Below are 21,024 nucleotides of genomic sequence, written 5' to 3' on the forward strand. Positions count from 1 at the left end.
CTGCTCATAAGGGGCAGAACCTAATGACTCCTGCCTTAGCCCCTATGTTAAACTGACCTTGGACACGCAGCTGGACAGGAAGACACATAAAGAAGACACATAAAGGGGCACTCCTTGTTAATAACCATTTTCCAGTAAAATACCTAAGCAGGGGCGGACTGAGAACCCTCAGGGCCCCCAGGCAAAATAAATCAAGGGCCCCCTTACAGGCCCCACCCATACTCCGCAGCAAGCGCCACCCATGTCCCGCCTCCAGCCACTCCCTACACAATCTTTAGACACAAGGAACAAAAGTGCAATAATCCCTTCAAGGCCCCAGTAGAGACTACAATTGAGGGCTAATGGGCCATGGAAGGGGGTCTTTCTAACAGAGGCCATCTCAGTGTCCCTGATGGAAACAGTCGCCTCCAGGCCCCAGTAGAGACTACAATTGAGGGCTAATGGGCCATGGAGGGGGGGAGCATTCTAGCAGAGGCTATCTCAGTGTCCTTTAGAGAGTGTGTTAGAAAGAATTTCCTCCAGGTCCCATTAGAGACTACAATGGAGTCTAATGGGGCCTGGAGGGGGGTCTCTCCAACACTCTGGTTCCTATTCACAATATAGCAACACAACATAGCTGATACCTCGGCCAAGTTGGCTCCTCTTACCTTAATTACTGTTGCTGGCTGGCAGTCTGTGGGCTTGCTGGAAGGCTGTGGGCTTACTGGCTGCGGCTGGCAGGCTGTGGGCTTGCTGGCAGGCTGTGGGCTTGCTGGCTACTGCCAGCAGGCGGTGGGCTTGCTGGCTGCGGCTGGCAGGCTGTGGGCTTGCTGGAAGGCTGTGGGCTTACTGGCTGCGGCTGGCAGGCTGTGGGCTTGCTGGCAGGCTGTGGGCTTACTGGCTACTGCCGGCAGGCTGTGGGCTTGCTGGCTGCGGCTGTCAGGCTGTGGGCTTGCTGGCTGCGGCTGGCAGGCTGTGGCTTGCTGGCTGGCAGGCTGTGGCTTGCTGGCTGCGGTTGGCAGGCTGTGGGGTTGCTGGCTTTAAGCCTAACTGGTGGCCTGTAGGCTGGCTGGCTGTCTACTGGCCAGCCTGTGGGCTGGCTGGCCTGTGGGTTGGCTGGCTTGCTGGCTACTGGGGCACTCGTAGATTATTTAAAGAAATAATCCATGCACAATAACCACTACTACTCTGTGTAGTCGTTATGGTGCCAGGAGGGCCGGGCCCCCCTCCCAGAGTAAGTAGTCAAACCGTTTAAGAACAGTTTGACAACTTACCTGGGGTCTGCTGGGATATGAGGCTGTAGTAGGGTATAGGAGCAGTGGTGCAATGTGTAAGGGGTGCAGTCTGTGTGAAAGGTTCAGTGTGTGTGAGGGGGTGTAGTGTGTGAATGTGTAGGGTGTGTGGGGCAATGTGTGTACGAGGGGGCTGTGTATGTGTGTGGCAATGTTAGTATGGGGGGCTGTGTGTGTATGGGTGGGCAGTGTATGTGTGTGTGTGTGAGGCAATGTGTGTAAATGTGTATGGTGTGTGTGGGGGCAGTGTGTGTGTATGGGGGGCAGTGTGTGAATGTGTATGGTGTGGGGGCAGTGTGTTTATGGGGCTAAAGTTCACTCTCACCACTGCGACCACCAGGAATACCTGGTGGTCACAGTGTTGAGAGTGAACTCTAGCCCGTAGCTCCAGGGCTAGAGTTTACTCTTGCAAGAGCCGTAACGTTGCCTTGGTAACCGCGGCAACGATCTGTGCTCGCGCAAGAAGGTCCCAGAGGAGCTGCAGGCTGAGCTCCCGGGTCCTCTCTTCCTCCCTCCCCTGCCGGCTGCCCGCACGGTGCCTGCGGACAGGGGAGGGGGCAATTGCCCTCCTCTTACTCCCCCCTCCCCCTCTTCTTACCCCCCTCCCCCTCTTCTTACCCCCTTCTTACCCCCATTCTTACTCTCCCCTCTTCTTACTCCCCCCTCCCCCTCTCCTTACTCCCCCTTCTTACTCTCCCCATCTTCTTACTCCCCCTCCCCCTCTTCTTACTCCTCCCTCTTCTTACTCCTCCCTCTTCTTACCCCCTCCCCCCCTCTTCTTACCCCCTCCCCGCTCTTCTTACCCCCCTCCCCCCTCTTCTTACTCCCCCTTCCTCTTTTTACTCCCCCCTCCCCTCTTCTTACCCCCTTTACTCCCCCCCTCTCTTCTTAATCTCCCCTCTTCTTACTCTCCCCTCCCCCTCTTCTTACTCCCCCCTTCCTCTTTTACTCCCCCTCCCCCTCTTCTTACTCCCCCTCCCTTCTTACCCCCTCTCTCTCTTCTTACCCTCCTCCCTCTTCTTACCCCCCTCCCTCTTCTTACCCCCTCCCTCTCTCTTCTTACCCCCTCCCTCTCTCTTTTTACCCCCCCTCTCTCTTTTAACCTCCCCTCCCTCTCTCTTTTAACCCCCCTCCCTCTCTCTTTTAAACCCCCCTCCCTCTCTCTTTTAAACCCCCCTCCCTCTCTCTTTTAAACCCCCCTCCCTCTCTCTTTTAACCCCCCCTCCCTCTCTCTTTTAACCCCCCCTCCCTCTCTTAACGCCCCTCCCTCTCTCTTTTAACTCCCCCCCCCCCTCTCCCCTCCCTCCCTCTCTCTTTTTACCCCCTCGTAGCGTGGCCGAGAGGCTCTGCGTCCGCGGTGCCGACCGGATTGATAGGAAGGTGCACACACACTGTGTGTGCACCTTCCTGTCAGTCCGGCCGGGTACAGGAAACAGAAACTCCTGTTCCGCGCGGAACAGGAGTTTCTGTTTCCTGTACCTGGCCGGACTGACAGGAAGGTGCACACTCAGTGTGTGTGCACCTTCCTATAACTCCGGCCGGCACCGCGGACGCAGAGCCTCTCGGCCACGCTACGGGGAGGGGAGGTGAGAAGCTGCAGCCACCTGAGCGCTCTTAAGAGAGCGCTCAGGCGTCTGCAGCATTTAAAGGGGCGGCCGGGCCCCCTGATGGCGGGCCCCCCTCCCGGCCGGGCCCTCGGACCATGTCCGAAGTGCCCGACCGGTCAGTCCGCCCCTGTACCTAAGTGACTCGTGTCTCCCTAATGGAGTTCGGGAATGGGCTGCATAAACCCACATACTGTAATTGGATACAACCTCTTGCAGATTAAATAAGAGCTGTGCTTGAGGTCTGTGCATGTGTGTGTGTGTGTGTGTACAACTGATCTTTCATTGAGATGTCATTATTAGAGGTGGAGATCTCTTTGAATGTATGTGTTTAAGTTGCTTGATTATCACTGCCAGCTATCATACATTATTATAAAGTAATGTTTGTATATTGTGTAACAATGTATTAATATTTATTCATTGCAATGCATAACTCATGTACCACATTAACGGAGCAAAATAAAAACCTGATACGTATGTGACTCTCTATTGAAATATCAATACACCCATGAAATAGAACGGGGAATGTAGAGAAACTGCGCTTAACAAATAAAATCCATGTGTGGAATCCAATGGAGGCAATATAAAAGAGAAAACAAAATGGGACAGGAATACTAATATAGTGCAGTATGTCTATAAAAGCAGAGGCAAAATACAAAGAAAATGATTGCACTCACACTTTTCTGGTGCTAAAGATCAGCTCCAGATCACAGCGTATGGACGGTACAATCTCCGTCTATGGATGTCAGGATGGTCCTGATTCCCTCTGATAATCCATGTGCCCTGGTCAGGATGATGCTCCAGTGATATTCAGAGGATATAAAAGAACAGGAATAGTGCTCTCTGTATCAATAAAACAAATAAAATAAAGAAAGAAATATACTCACAATGGTTGAGCAGATAGAGATTGATCAGTCCTTAACAGCATAGGTGGTTTGTCCCCCACCCGGGAATGTGAGATACAGCTTTAGTGTATGGCAGGATCCTTAAGCCACACTGAGTGGCCCAAGGTGTATGTATATGGCTGAAGGATGATGACTCTGAACTAATGATCCACATGGATGGATAACCATTAAAGACACCAGGAACTTTGAAGACAATTGCTTTCATGATTGATTTAACACGTTTTGTTTCATTAACAGTTATGTCACAATAACAACTGTATGCCTTTAAAGTATTAGATTTGCACCAATCCGATATGACCCACAGGCTCCCACAGCTACGACATGAAGCGAGACCCACGACGCAACCACCTACGGGCAAGCTCACCGCACGGCTCTGAACCCGTATGATATCACGGAAAGCCCCAGAGAAGCTGAAACTTACCTGCAACATCAAAGCAGACCTTCGCAGAGACAGACGGACCAAGTACCCCTATCATCATTCCCAGTGCTGAGCATAGGCTGATGGCGGGCACAAAGGCCGGGACTCTCAGAGGCTCATACCCCAAACCTCTACCACAACTGAAGCTGTGTTTGCCATTCTGCAGCCTCCTAAACAGAGACCAACCAAACTGTAGATCATAACAAAATAAGCCTATAATTACTATGTGCCAATAAGCAATCTGTGTTTAAACTTATCGCAAATGTTTAGCAATGTGATTTATCGAGTATGACCGTAACAGAATAGCCTGTAGCGATAGTCTGCAAGCACCATAAGCCTGATTTAAATGTTATGCACACAGACAGTTTAGCCAACCTGTGAACAACTAGCCTGCAATACTCTCTACTTTTATTATAACCTGTCTTATGCAAATCCTGTGTCTTACTTTATTAGTAATCAGTTTGGATATAACTCTGTGTCAAGCGTTAATAACCCAAAAATGTGCAAAGTTTTTTCCACTTCCTAATTAATGCAAAAAAAATTTTGACTCTGCATGCTCTGCTGTTGTGGCAGGGTGTGCTACATGTGATATTGCACGGACAAATAAAATAAAGAATTTAAAAAAAAAAAGAGTAAAAGTATTAGATTTGCTGTGTGTATCAAATGGCAAGCCTTTCATTAAATCCACATAGATTTGTTGACTGTTTAGAGTTTTACCTAAAGTAATGCAATGCTATTTGATCTGTAGTATTTATAGTATTTCCTTTACTAGAATTCTTATTCAGCAAAAGGCCCCAAGAATCTTGTATTGTTCAGACCTACTACAATACCTGTCAATCACAATCTTCACGGCGTATTGAACTGTGGAATGGGATTTCAAAAGAGGAAATACACTTGATTGAAGCTATTCATTATTTTACTGAAAGCAGAATAGAATTAAATCCACAGATTATATATTTGTTAACATTCTGGGGACATTTTGGGAAGCTGCATTCCCATAAATGTCACACAAAAATACAAAAAATTGTAGTAAATGCTAAACCAGTTTGTCAATTAAAAACAAAATAAAAAATGATTGCAAATATACATAAATGTACTTTACTAATGTCTATATAATTTAAAACACAAGACAATGATTGTAAAAAAATAATTATAATACTGTGCTCATTTCCACACCCATTAGCATGTGCAGAGAATAACCAGGGCCGGATTTCACCTACAGGTGCCTGACAACCGATTTGCAGAACTTATAATGTGCCTTTGTGAGCTTAAATACTCTGATTGGAAGTGATAAGTACCAGGAGCCTTGGGAAATGTCATCTGTTGTCCAGTCAGCCTTCATAGCAGAACTGCAGGAACAGCTCCCCAGTGTACACCTTATGTACCCCAATACAATATGTATCCCAACTCCAGCCTAAACTCAATAATCCTAAGCAGCCTCATGCCACAACCCCTCTCAAGCTGATAGGGCCCTTAACACTATCTAACTCTAACATGAACCCGTCTCCAAGCTTAAACCCTCTTTACCATAACCACTTCTAAAATGATATTTAGCCCTGCATGCATTTACACAGCTGCATACACTGACTGTATTTACACATTCAAACGCAATACATTCCAAGCAGAGCAGAAATATGCACATACATACAGTTATACATGTGTACTTACCAAATATGAATATGTTTTTGTATGTTTTTAGGCAATTCATTATGCTTATTTTGAGTTTGGGGAGCCAGGGGGTTCCTTAGAATGTTGTGCCTACAGGCACGACATAACTCCATTCCTGGAAACACCCTGTAAGTTGGAATGCCCCCTTTCAGACTTCCCCAGATATGTCAAACCACAGAAAATACCAAAAAAATGCTTCATCTGGGAATCCTTATGGAAAATCACAGACGGCGACCACATGAAAATCTTACTGCAAAACACGTAGAAAACCTAGTGTTTGGTGTGTCTCATCCTTTGGTTTTCATAGGTCATGGGTCCATAATGATTAATGAAACTAGTCACATCATCCTCATGAGGAGTATCAGGCTATTGATTTTTTTCTCAAAAATATCATCAGAATTATTATGAAAATCCAAGGTGGAAAAGTTTCAGGTTTGTTCACCTAAATGGTTATTCGTCAAACTCTGAATTGCAGTAAATTGAAATTCGAATGGCCAAATTTAGGTTTAAAACAGCTAAACTGTGACTAAGATGAGTTGGCAAATTTTTCCAGATCACCGATTTTATTTTTTTTTTTGATTTTTTTTAATTCTTTATTTTGGCGTGCATAGTGATGACAAACATGCCGGCACTGCCACAACAGCAGGTACCGGCCAGTAATCGACATAGGTTACATTTGCACATTTTTTGTTATAAGTGTCATGCTTAGGTCATGGTTAAACTGCAGCTTATGTCATTATAACAGGCAACAGAAAACATTGAAGATCTTGACATATGCTGACATTGAGATAAGGTAATAAAACAATACTAGTACTGGAATGATCAGGCTAGCGTTCAGTGTTAAGATTAACAGGAGTGAGTTAAATGTGTAATTCGCTTAACGTAGACTGCACATCTAGTATAAATGGTTGATACATGAGCAGATAGAAGTATGTTTGCAGTGGCTTTCAGCATTAACATGTATGCGCAGGTGTATCTGCTTACAATTATATGTCTATCTCTGTAACTGGATCGCCTGGCATGTGTAAATTTTGGGAAAAGACAGTAGCTGGCAACATACTAGAGGTACATGTATTGTGTATGTAGTCGGAAGACCGTCATGTTGGGGTATACAGGCACATATAGTGTTATATTGCAAACAGGGATATTGCAAGCTTCCACTCACTTCTATGTGTGAGAAGGTGTATAGAGATTAGTGTTTTCTAGCATGTTAACATGCAGGTAGACCAACAGCCACCTAGTGACTGACAAGCATGCATAGGATGCCACATTAGATTGAGTCAGCCAGCGCGTATAATAATGCTTGTGTTTCACATAGCAAAGGGTTAGTGATCGTTTGAGAGATAGCAACAAAAAGGAAAATCATACTGTAAATTATAAAGATAAAAGTCAATGCGTGGTACTTAAGACATATCGATTGTTCATCTGGTCGACGGAGAGGGTGGTTGGTCAGATGGCAGTCCCTAGGGAAAGTTCAGCCAACCCCTGTCAGCGGCAAAGCCGTTACCCCGCCGGGTATCACCTTGATGGCGTCTCCGCATTGGAAATTGGTTTTGTCCGTAGGCTGTGTGGTGTGGTCTCTTTTTGTGATCCGGCTGGAGGCTGTAATCCCACAGGGCATAGGTGCGCCATGTTGGTGTCTGAGGCTTTGGTCCTGTGGGTTGCTTGTGCGTGTAGCTTGCACTAGGCTCCAGCGTGTGTGAGTGTTCATATCTGAGCCTCCTGGCGCCATTTCCCGGTTTATCGGTCTCTTGTCTCTGAGAGGCCTGGAGATCTTTCTGGGGGCTTGCGGCCGGGGGTCGTAGTAACGGCGCCGGGTGTCCGGGCGGATCAGCCTTGCCACCGCTCTCACCGCTTGGCTGTATGTCATTCCCTTGGAGCAGAGTGTCGTCCAGAAGCTTTTGCAGATTTTGTCAAACTGCTCCAAGCTCTGCGTTGGCGGATGGGCGTTTGGGTCGATTGGTCTGGGCCTTTGCTGAGTTGCCATCTGGGCCGTGTCTCGTTTGGATGGTCTCCCTGCTGACTGCCCGGCCGGGAAGTCCAGCATTGGGTAGTCCGACTTGGTAGGCCTCTGTCTGGCTAGCGTGGCCGAGTTATGTGCTTCCGCCATTTTGGATGCCCCAGATCACCGATTTTTGACAAAAAATGTGCCATTCGTATTTGACTTTGCTAAAATTCGGCTACATTTTTCAAGAATTCAAAATTAATTTCAGATGTTATGGCAAAGTAGTTGAACTAAATAAAAATCCCATGATTCCATGCCAGCTAAGTTTTTAGTTCAAGCATTCTTGCGTAAACTTTGATATTCACGTTGAATGCAGAAGATGCATACTTTAGGAAGTAATCCATATTTAATTCAGAAAGGCGATATCATTGCAAAAGAAAACTTCCTGTAATTTCTACTGCGCAGAGTCATAATAAAACCAACCAGGGTAATAACTAAAGTGGGAATTCATGGTGACTTCACAGAAAATTTAAAATTTTAGACCAAGGTAGCTGGATGGGAGGATAGCTGTCTCTCGGTTTGGCTAGTTTGCCTTAAATTTGAATTCCCTTTAAATTCTGATTTTAGTGAATTACTCGTAAAATCCTCCTTTGTGTAAATATGGAAAATAAACTCATTTGAGACACTTCTTTCACCTCTGTTTTTAAACACTTTTTTATTCATTGAAAAGCAGTCTATAAACTTGTATCTACATTTAAGGGTAACCAAATTAAAAGTTATATCAATTGGGGCCAGCAACAGACATTTATAGAGCGACTTAGAACATGAAAACCAATAAAACAAAGTATGCGATCTCCCAAATAATCAGAAAAGAAACAAATCAGAAAGTATAAGATCCAGTAATCTTGATGACGCCTGCTATTACACGTGTCATTTCCAGCCTGACTACCTGTCGGTAGTTGTAGGTGGGACCAGGGCCGGATTTTCCTAACTAACTAGCAAACTAGCTAACTAGCAAAATAAAAATTACACTATTCTAAAAACAGTGAACACTAAAACACTGAACCGAAAATAAGGAGAAATTCTACTCATATGATATGACCAGTGGCGTACTAAGGGTGTGGCGGGGCGGTGGGCCGCCCCGGGTGCCACTTACTACGGGGGTGCCCGGGGCAGACTGCAATGCCCCTCCTTCCGCGATCGCCGAAACCGGCGGTCTGCAGCTCCGCAATGTGCAGAGCTGCAGACCATGGATCTCGCGTGCACTGCCCAATCAGAGCGTTGCCGTGGTAACCTGATTGGGTCTCGCGAGATCCATGGTCTGCAGCTCTGCGGAGCTGCAGACCGGAAATGAGGGCCACCGGACAACCAGGGACCCCACCAGACCACCAGGCAACCCCCACTGGACCACCAGGGATTTAAGGTAATTTTTTTAGTCACCCCCCTCCCCTTCCTCTCACAATCACCCCCCCTCTCCTCATCACCCCCCTCCCTCTCACAATCACCCCCCCTATCCTCATCACCCCCCTCCCTCTTACAATCACCCCCCCACAATCACCCCCTCGCCTCATCACCCCCCTCCCTCTCACAATCACCCCCCCTCCTCATCACCCCCTCCCTCTCACAATCAATCCCCTCTCCTCATCTCGACTTTTTTTTTAATTTATTATCCGTGCCACATTTGTTATAAAGGTTAGTACCAATCACAACATGTTTCATTTAACATATATATATCACAGTAATGATGTATTTTATTGTCTTTCATGTAATTTACAAACTTAAAAATGGGAGGTGAAAGGGCCTCATAAGTGGAATAGCCCAGGGCCTCATTTCATCTAAATCCGGCCCTGGGTGGGACGGTGGAGGATCGGAGTGACCAGGCGACCAGCACAATTTGAGCTGATCCATTCTGCTTCACTATATTGGACACGGCAGCAGCTACACTTGGAATGTTTATTTGACACAATCTGTGGTTATTATTCTGGGTAACTTGATACAAGTTCTATCCATTTATTGGTATTTTTTTTTTTTTTACAAGCTTTTGAGTGAATGCCTGTTTTTGGTAGTTTGTGCCTGAGACTGAAAAACTCGTCCTGTGCTTATCTATATAAAGTTTCCTTTATCTTATTTATATATCTTATTTTTAGATGTCCTTTGTTTGTTAATTTTCGGATTATTTTGAAGCAGACATACTTTGCTTTTTTTTGGTTTAAAAGCATGTTAATACTATGTTGCATCATTCACATATTAATTCAGCTCTATGATGTAACTGGTGATAAATAACCAATAAACTAGAAGCATAGAGCTTAGAAATAGCAATAAACACGAGATGTGACCGTTCATTTTAAATACATAACAAGTATTCCTGTGCGGAAAACACTGACATTGGTAATGACGTCCTTGGTGACTTTATTAACAGAATTTACAAAGTAGCAAATGCAAGACATTATGATCCCAGTGGATTGCGCAGTTTGTGAGAGTGTCATTACACAGAGCTTGCTTAGTCCCAGAGGAAGCCATCTTGGGGATGTCTGTGGAAACTAAAAGAACAAACTGCTTTAGAGATTACATTCAAAGCACAGGCCTTAATGTTTGGAAGCTGTTTTTACTTATTATTGCTTTAAAAAAGACAGCAATTCCATTAGTTTAATTGCTTTGAAATGTCACTCTCCAATCTGTTAGTTAACTGTAACTTGCCCAAACCTTTGTTAGAAGAAAACACAAACAATTTCTTAAAATGGCTCATACAAATTGTAGCTTGGCAAAGGTGTCATGTCTGAACTGTGGCCACTCTTCCAGTTGTTAGCTGACTTAAACTCCCATAAAACGTAGTCAGCTTCCTGGAATGCGGTGCTAAACCTACTGATTGCTGATGTTGGTTTGTAAATCAGACTAATTTTAATGAGTTACCCCAAGCACCATGAAATCAGTGATTTTGGAATGGTCATGGTTTTTAGAGTCTGTATGAGAAGCATTTCACTGAGAAACTCTGCACATAAAGAATTAAAGCGCATGGCTACCACCTCCGGCAGTGTCATTAGCCAGCCTGGAATGAGAGTGAGAATTCTGTGCATATCCCGGTCAGACAAAGTGAACATAAATAAAAGGAATTACCTTGCATCCTCTATCTGATCACAGCCCTTCTGGTACATATCCCCAAAACATTTTTCAAGAAGATAAAATGATTACCTTAGAACTCTTACAGTATATCAGAATTGTCTGATTGGGCAAAAAAATTGATAATTTGAATTTTAACACTCTCTCTCTAGAGCTGCTCTGGATTTGCCTGATATTTACATCCTCCCCATTCAGGCATTATTTAGGCACGATCAATTGGTGTAAATATACAAATTCTAAACTATGGACAGCCCTAGAAGCCATTTTCTTCACAATCCCAATATGTCCTTTACTTTTCGAACTGCAAACATCCCTTTGTTATAAGAAGATTTGCACCCAACAACATACCCTACATTCTGGAAACTACCTCCCCCACACCCTATATATATATCCCCAATATACTTCTTGTTACATCATCGCTAGAACTTCTGAGATGATTATTCCATATCTCTGGTGGGCCCCTTCAGTGACCGCTACGACCTAACATCATGTTTTATGTCTTTACATTTAGGGGACTTTTAATGCAATGCACATTTTGATAACAGTATGGGACAGTGCCTGTATAAGGCAAACTATGTGAGAGATGTTAGTAGACAATTACATTATGTTAATATGTATTCACAGTGCCATACGACCCTACTCTATCCCTTGTAGAGGAAATTGAAATAAGGTTTAGTAGTGCTTTATCAGCCAATCTTACAGATAAGGAGTTTAAAACATGTCTCATGCAAGAAAATCCAGTGATTCAAACACTCTAGAATTTTCATAAAATACATACAAGCCTTATGATGCTCCAGGCAGGCCATTGATGGCTAATACAGACCAAGCACTTCAACCATTGTCAATTTTTCTTGATCATTTGTAGAAATACCCAGATCTTTTATCATGGACAATACAGATTTGCTCTGTAGATTATCCGACATTTAGCATAAAAAGTCTCTGTACAAAGTTTCCATGAGATGTAGCTGGTCTGTACACACCAATACCTAACTGTGAACACACTTCTGCTTTTAGGGATACCATGCTAGGCAGTAACTACGCAACATATTAAATACTTTTTTTGTTTGTACATGATGAGGATTTATAGATAAGATGTTTGGACTATGGACTGGTCCAGCGGAACTCATAATGTGTTTTCAGAGAACACGTACAGTCTGTAAAGATATCAATTTACTATGCTCTGCTAGATTAATGAGCTTCGTTTATTGGACCTTAAACAGCATATATCATTGATTTGTTTGTAAAATCTACAAGACGGAACAGCCTTCTTGAGTTTCGTAGTTTTTATCCACCAAATACAATTAGTGTAGTTGGGAATGCATCATTCCAGGTGTTCCTTGATTAATGACTAAGGGACATTTCTGGGAGTTCACGGTAATCGATAACTTCATCTTAAATCTGTCAATCAACTTTACTCAACTTTACTCATGCAACTCTGTAATTACAGATAACACATTTAGACACCTTGGAACTGTTGCACACACCCTCCCTATGCCATTTACTTAGAAGGTTAACTCCTCGTTTGACTGCATTTTGTCACATGCAACCACAAATCTGCCCAATTGTAATACCAAATTACTCTCTGGGGCACTACAGTCTACACTATGAGAAGAGGAGAGGATATAGAGAGAATTTGCTCACGAGAAGAGTGGCCTCATGGCTACATACTTTACATAATTTGACAGAATGATCTTAGTAAAGAACAAATATTACCTATATGTTTATACATTAAATACCGCTGCTTGATTACACTTATAGTATGTGTACCTTTCATTTACTGATCTCTTTCAATTTTAATGGGGTTCCTGGGTGGTTCGTGCGCTTATTCGGTTCCTGAACCACATAATCCCTATTGCACAAACAGAGCCTTTTTAAAGTATTTTAGCAAGGTCTATTGCAGGGGCCATAGTCCTAAGGCAAGAGGCTGGCAAGCAGAGGTATTTCTGCCACACCTCTGCTCTACCTTCCCCCACTACAGCTTTTATTTCCACCTCTACAACACAACCCCTATCCCACTACTGTACATACCCTCCACCACACACTACTGCCCCGATTCCCACACTACACATTCATTACTCTATACATCCTGCCCCCTGGACACATAGCCCCTATATCCCCTACATGATTGCTCCTACACCCCCCTACTCTATAGCACAATTATTCCATGCTACAGCCCCTATGCATCTCTACACTATAGCTCTATCTTCCCACACCACAGCCCTATCCCCCTCTACACTACAGCTCCTATACCCGCTAAACGTCAGCCCTTATTAACCACTACACTACAGCTCCTATGTACACTCTGTGGCGGAAACCGCCTCGCCACGGGACATTGGAGGGGCCTGGCTGCCTGCCTCCTACCTGCTGACTATGGCCCCTGGAAAATTGGTACGTTTGAACTATATTTGGGCATGTTTTAGTTTATATTGCTGCTGCTGGCCCTTTTAGAATCATCCGTGGACATATTGGGACGTTTGGGAATAATGTCCCTTTAAGACTTTGTAACATATCACAGTAATACTGTCTTAAATATTATGTAAGTATTTATGTGTTCGGTTAAACTGGGGATATGTAGAAATGTGTGTTTTATGTGTTAAATGTATCAGTATGTAATTTTATGTCTTTTACTGTCTTTTTGTCTGCCATGTGGGTAATGGAGTTTTGCCTCAGTCCTTGGAGATAATTAGATTCCTTCCCCAATTATCTCCAGGCCAGAGGGGAGGGATTGTGAGGCATTGTGGGAGGTAACCGGTCTGAGCTGGAAAGTCATGCTGACAGGGGTTTTAAAAGATACTATTACTAACTTTTGAACCCCTGGTCTGATTCATGACATTTTTTAATATGTTGTTCCCCTGAATGGATTGATTGTGGATATGTATTTTTATGTGAATGTGATGTATGGTTTTGAAGTTATAAATATTGGGTAAAAAGTATATTTTAAACTGTATGAATAATGGGATTATGTGTCACACTAAGGGGAGGGGATGTGTGGGTTGCACCCGTGATGCTATTGGTTATTTTAGGCCTCCCCCTGGGTGTGGCCTGTATGTGTACAGTTGTAATAAAAGCCAGGCTGGATGTGCCAGTCCAGAGTTCCTGTTTTATCCTCAAAGTGAAGTGTCGTCTCATTATTGGGGGAAGGATTTATTGCATGCTTTTCCAGTTTGACTGCTAGAAGTGCAAACCTGTTTCACTGGGAGATCTGTAAAATGTGTTGAATTTTATAGTGAGGATAGAGCTCTAGTGTAGGAGTGTACATAGGCGCTGTAGTGTAGGTGGTAATAAGGGCTGTAGTGTAGGGGGTATAGGAGCTATAATACATCCAGACGTCTAACATGAGATCAGTCATTTCTCAAATCTGTTTCTTCTGTTGATACAAAAGAAGAGAATAATCACACTTTGATGTGCTTTCCAATTTTCAAATCTCTCAATCACTCATTTCACTCATAATATCCCTCAATATTATGTGTTTACAAGAGTTCATCCAACTGCTTTTAAATCATCTGTACAAGCTCTCATAATAAAGAATTATTATTTCATTGTTTCTCTCTTTCTCTTCCAATTGGTTAGTTCTTCTCACTTGATCTGTTGGCCAAACAGCCGAACATGTGCGCTGCAAGAACATTTGGCTCGGCCAAACCATTTCCCCCATAAATAGAACATAGAATTTAGGCCGCATGTCTGATGGCATTATTTCTGTACTAAAAATGATTCGGACAAAAGGAAGTAAAAATTATCCAATCCGTGTGCTGCAAAATATAACCTTTTCCGCACCATTTGGTTCACAGAACAAGTAAGAAAAAATAGCCATCAGGTGGAAAAACAGGAGGAACACTAAGAAATAGAAATCTGTATTTATCTGTTATATATTTAGCAAAAATATAATATTTGAATATGTAAACACAGGTTTTTGTTTTACTCCCTTTCCTCCTTCCCCCTCTCCACCCCCTCCCCCCCCCCCCCCCCCCCCCCATTGGTCACTTCTCACATGATCTGTGAATAAAATCAATTTTACTGCCCCCTAACCATCAATCATGTTTTTTTTTTCCATTAATTATCTTTGGTGCCATGGCAAAACAAACATGCTCGATGATTGTGCATTTTGGCTGGTTCGTGATTCAGGTATATTTCAGCTCAGAGTTTAGAAATTTGATTGATCACTCAATCAGTCCCAATTAAGAACAAATGCAGTTTGGACAAAATCTTCAAGTCTGCCTATTATTGCCCTGCAATATTCACATGAAAAGCAGGGATTTCACAGGTATATGATTTCCAGAATATAATTGTATTCAAATAATACTCTCTGGGTGTGTATTATGCAATATTAATTCACCCAGGACATTTATTGTAAGAGCAGTAGTACATCCCACAGTTTTACAGGATTTTCCACTAAAAACAGAATTTAGAAAATTCAAACTGCAAGGCTAGAATAATTCACCTGTGACTATGGATGAGCTGAAGATTATTATTCTAGCCTGAATATGCCATTAGGACTTAATCCCCTAACATTAGTTTTTTTTATAGAATAACACAGTATGTGTGAGATCACTAATAAATATAGGGGACATCCTTACTTCACTAATAGACACATGTTTTATTTTGCAATCAGAAAATAATGGGAATATATTTGCATATTAGAATCATGTAGTTACCAGCATTATCTGCCCCTGTAGATCACTCCCCCATGTAAAAAAAAAAATCACATACAACTACTGTCATGTACATATATAAAATGCAATGTTTGTGCATTTACACTGATCAGCCACAACACTAAAACCACTGACAGGTGAAGTGAATAACATTGATTATATTGTTACAATGGCACCTGTCAAGGGGTGGGATATTGAATGCAGCAAGTGAACAGACAGCTCTTGAATTTCATGTGTTTCGATTGTGGAAAATATGGTCAAGCGAAAAGACAATGTCATTGAAAATGGACAAATAGTGATGGCTAGATGACCGGATCAGAACATCTCCAAAACGGAAAATGTGTTGTGGGGTATTCCCGGTATGCAGTGATTAGTATCTACCAAAGGTATTGCAAGGAAGGACAGCCAGTAAACCAGTGCCAGCATCATAAGTGCCCAAGGCTCATTGATGCACATGGGGAGCGAAGGATAGCTCATTTGGTCCGATCACACAGAAGAGCTACTATAGATCACATTGCTATAATAACGAATATTGGAAAAGATAGAAAGGTGTAAGGCATTGCAGTTTGCTGTGTAAGGGGCTGCGTAGCTACAGACCAAGCAGAGTGTCCATGATCACCAATGTCCTCTGACGAAAGTGCCTTTGATGGGGACATGAGCATCAGAACTGGACAATCGAGCAATGGCAGAATTTTACCTTGTCTGATGAATTATATTTTCTTTTAGATCAGGTCTATGGCCAGGAGCGTGTGCGTTGTTTATCTGGGCTAGAGTTGGCAGCAGGATGCACTGTGGGAGGAAGGCATCCTGCCGAAGGCAGTGTTATGCTGTGTGCAATGTTCTACTGGAAAAAATTGGGCCCTGACACTCATGTGGATGTTACTTTGACGCATACCACCTGCCTAGAGATCATTGCAGACCATGTACATCCCTTCATTGCAGTGATGTTGCCTCATGGCAGCAGGATAATGCATTCAGTTGAGCCTCTGTAGGATGTGCTTGGACCAGGGCCGGCCTTAGGGGTGTGCGAGCTTTGCGGCCGCACAGGGCGCCATGGAGCAGGGGGCGCCCTCTGGCCGCACAGCTCACACATGGCCGGCCGGGATAAAAAAAAAAAAAATTTGCGGTGGGGGCGGAGCATATCGTGCGGTGGGGCGGAGCTTACCGTGTGGCGGGGGTGGAGTTAAAATGCCGTCTAACTGCTGCAGGGGAAGCAGGAAGGAGTCCCTGCTTCCCCCGACAACCATAATCCAGGAGCTGCACTGCCTGTCTGCCTCTACAAGGAACAGAGGTAACTATGTGATTGTCTGCTTGTGTGTGTGTCTGCGTGTTTGTCTGCCTGTGTGTGACTGCCTGTGTGTGTGTGGCTGTGTGTGTGTGTGTATGTCTGTGTGTGGCTGTCTGCCTGCCTGTGTGTGTGTGTCTGTCTGCCTGTGTGTGTGTGTGACTGTCTGCCTGTGTGTGTATGTGGCTGTCTGTCTGTGTGTGTGACTGTCTGTCTGTGTGGCTGTCTGCCAGTGTGTGTGTCACTGTGTGTGTGACTGTCTGCCTGTGTGTGTGTGTGTGTGTGGCTGGCTGTCTGCCTGTGTGTGGCTGTCTGTGTGTGACCGCCTGCCTGTGTGTGGCTGTCTGTGTGTGACTGCCTGCCTGTGTGTGTGGCTGTTTACCTGTGTGTGTGTGACTGCCTATGTGTGACTGTATGGGCTGAATGATTCTTATCTGCCGTCACATTCTATGTCTGTGTGTTTGTGTGTGGCTGTCTGTGTGTGACTGCCTGCCTGTGTGTGTGGCTGTCTGCCTGTGTGTGGCTGTCTGCCTGTGTGTGTGTGACTGCCTATGTGTGACTGTCTGGGCAGACTAGATGAGCCGAATGGTTCTAATCTGCATTCACATTCTATGTCTGTGTGTGTGGCTGTCTGTGTGTGTTTGTGTATGTGTATGGCTGTCTGCCTGTGTGTGTGTTACAGGGTGTGTGGGAAGGGGGAAAGAGGGGGTGGAGGACTGGGGGAGGGGGTATGGGAAGGGGGTGCGCTGTGAAGATTTTTCGCAAAGGGCACACAAAGGCCTAAGGCCGGACCTGGCTCGGACACAAAAGGACATAAAGGATCTGCTACTGTCTTGGTTGTAGATACCACAAGACACGTTCAGAGGTCTTGTGGAGTCAATGTCTCAATGCAACAGAGCAGCTTTTTGTAGCACAAGGGGAATATACATGATATTAGGTATGATGTTTTAATAAGGTGGTTGGTCAGGGTATAACCATATGTATTCATACGGTGTAGGTATCTATTTATCTATATACAGTATATAAAGGGAAGAAGAGGCTGTTTTCCTATTATCTTCTTCTCTTCAGCTCTTTAGCGTTTATAAATATTTATAAGCATCTTCTTGATCTCCTTTGTCCTAAGGCAATAAATAATGGGGTTAGCAAGATGGGGGACAAATGTATACAGACATAAAAGCAAAATATTGAAATCAGCATTAGCAATTAAATTAATTTGATTAGATGTGTACACAAATATCCGTGGAATGTAGTACAAACTGATGATAAATAAATGCGTAGTACAGGTGTAAAATGCCTTCTGCCAATTTTCAGGGCGTCTCAATGAACTGATTGTTCTTAGAATAACGATATACGACAATATGATTAGAACCAGTGGCACACAGAGCACAATCATTGCAAGACTAAAATTGACTCTTTTGGTGTAAAACACATCCCCGCAAGCCAAGGCCAGAAGTGCCGAGTTCGAACAAAAACATCCATTGATTTTATTAGATCTACAGTAAAATTGTCGTCCAGTAAGAATAGACACAGCCAGTCCAAAAGCTGCTGCTATGATTGATAAAAGGCAGCAGAGAGATGCAGCCAATTTATTAGTCATGATTGCTGAATATCTCAATGGTTTACAAATAGCAATATATCGATCGGCAGACATTAGCATGATAATAAAAGAATCAAGGACACCCAAATAATGGACGAAGAACAACTGGAACATGCAAGTGGAGAAGGAGATAGATTCATCTTTAAACCAGTATCTAGCAATGATTTTGGGTAATGTAATAGTGTCAAAGGTAAGGTCTGAAAAAGCCAGGTTGGAAATAATTAGATACATTGGGTGGTGTAAGCGTTCTCTTAAAGAAATCAGAAGTATTACGGTGCCATTTGCCATCAGTGCTATAGTATAGACAAGAAACATTGTCACTGAAACCAAAGGATAGAACGTCTGTGGAAGTCCAGGAAATCCGATGAGAATAAATTCAGACACGTCAGACTGATTTGCCATGGACTTGTCTAGGAATAGCCAGACATAACATTTAATGGAGGGAAGGAGTAAAGAAAAAGAGAAGATATAATTATCATCAATGCATTTATTATTATTTAAGTTTGCTTGTGATGCCTTATGCATGGTAAAAAGTAGAAGTGAAGTGGTCGTGGATTCAGAGGAGGAAGGGAATGGAGACATTCTAATTAATGGTCATGACTGAACAAGGTGGCTTCACTCCCGAGAGGAAGGGAGATATTTGCAATGTGCATACATGATTGTTTTGGCTTATTCTTATGTAAGGGAGTAAGGCAGTACCAGGTGTATCAAAAATGTTTGTCAAAATAATGATATTTGTTCCCTAGCTCTATGCTACACAATATTACAATGTGTTTATAAAGTATGCAACATCAAGAGTAATATAGGACACTTATCACTATAACCTATAACAGGGACATCAGGATTCATTCTAGACACATTATTAAAACAGATATTAATTATTTAATTTCAGGAGTTCCATCCATTTGTGACTAGGGATTCAGAATGTGCCACTAAATCTTTAAAAACAATAGTTTCTCAAAAGCTCAGTGATAACCAGGAGCACTTACCACCAACCATCAAAACATATCACTTCATATGGAGGATGGAATGTGAAAGGGAACTAAAAGCACTGATTGTCTTTGGTGCCAGCAATATTATTTCAGGACAAAAGAGGAAGGGACCAGACTCACAGATAACGTCAAGTGTAGTTTATTATAGCATAAATCAAAGCTCTGGCTTTGGTTCCTTCTACTGTTGACTTGTTATAATGCTTGGTCAATGAGGATACTGTGGAACCAGGACATTTTTCCACTTTTTTCTATTTTTTTTCTATTTTTGCTTTTTGATATTTTTTTTCAGGACACATCAATCATAACATGTCAGCCTCTTTGACCGCCAACATATTGTTCTTCCACTGATGTTACCTTACTCGACCATCTTTGTTTGGTCGGGTACCTCTTCACCTCCTGTATTTGTCACTTTTTGTTTGTCAAAATCTTTCAATAATCTGTTCCCATTGTATATTTTTAAAGATCTGCGTCTAAAAACTAAGATCTGTGTTTCTTGTGGCTTCTGAAGTTAATGCTATGTACGAAATGTGATTCCCTTCTTTGTTGTGATAACAAATAAAAACACAAACAGAAAAAGAGCACTCACCGTAATAGAAACAGTGCTCTCCTGTCACTCCAAAATTCAAAACGAACAAACACCTGCACAGTAGTAGAAGTAAAATAATGGGTCATTCAGCACCATTTCTGTTGGATTTGCAGACATTTGAAACATGATGTCCTCCCTTTATCACATGTAAAGCATTCCTGAACATGTTTCAAATCATGCACAATAGTGTAGAAAGAGGACAGGGACTATTAAATAAAGGACAGTTTATTGTCATATAATCATTGTTTTGTCACACTGAGGAGCCTTTATCAAGCCTAACATATGGACACAGTGAAACAGTTTAAATACATTTTAGATTTCTAAACAACTAAATAATTGTATCGAGTACTATCCTGGTCTCGTCTCTGCAATCACTCCACACACTGTGTGAGATCTTCATCCTAGTGATCTCTGGTTCACTCCCATTCTTTTCATAGAGTACCACTTGGAACTTAGGGTGCAAATGCTGCATTGTAGTCTAGTGCCTCTCCATAAGAAATGCTGCATCTAATGTTTCTGATAGAGAAGCACTGGACGCGTACAGCATCTAGAATCTGAATACTTTACATCAGGGTTCTCAAACTCTCCCCCCTACCCAAATGGCCTACAACTCCCAGAATTCATTGAATGCAATAGATAGTCAAATAATTCTGGGAGTTGAAGTTTAGCAACATCTAGGTGGCCGGAGTTCGAGATGTCAAAACGATTCAATTAATTAATCATATCACGTTCAGAGCCAGCATTTGCTATTTGTCTGCTACAGTTTACAGCAGCATCTGTGCTCCAAACATGCGTGTTACGTGCAATATTGATGTGTCAATAAAAACATTATAAAGAATATGTTCAGTTGCAAAAAACATTTATTGAGGCTTTACGTGTTAAATCGCCATTACATCATATCGCAGTGCCAAGTTTCATGAAATTCTGCGAAGATAATAGAATCTCAGTTTAACAATTTAACATTTCTACCAGTTAAATCTCCAAAAC

The 21,024-nt window shown here is 43.0% G+C and overlaps 1 protein-coding gene across 1 annotated transcript; it reads right to left on the reverse strand.

The window, feature by feature from the left end:
• Positions 1-17,934: 17,934 nt before the first annotated feature.
• Positions 17,935-18,867, reverse strand: LOC134585988 (olfactory receptor 52K1-like). Its single transcript, XM_063441487.1, has one exon. The coding sequence runs from the start codon at positions 18,859-18,861 to the stop codon at positions 17,935-17,937; it is 927 nt and encodes a 308-aa protein (XP_063297557.1). The 5' UTR covers positions 18,862-18,867.
• Positions 18,868-21,024: the final 2,157 nt, after the last annotated feature.

This window comes from Pelobates fuscus, chromosome 1 (genome assembly GCF_036172605.1).
Source record: "Pelobates fuscus isolate aPelFus1 chromosome 1, aPelFus1.pri, whole genome shotgun sequence".
NCBI classification, from domain to species: Eukaryota; Metazoa; Chordata; class Amphibia; order Anura; family Pelobatidae; genus Pelobates; species Pelobates fuscus.

Bases quoted from the DNA above. Each gene is read 5' to 3' on its own strand.
- LOC134585988 (XM_063441487.1), bottom strand. From the start codon at position 18,861: ATGGCAAATCAGTCTGACGTGTCTGAATTTATTCTCATCGGATTTCCT.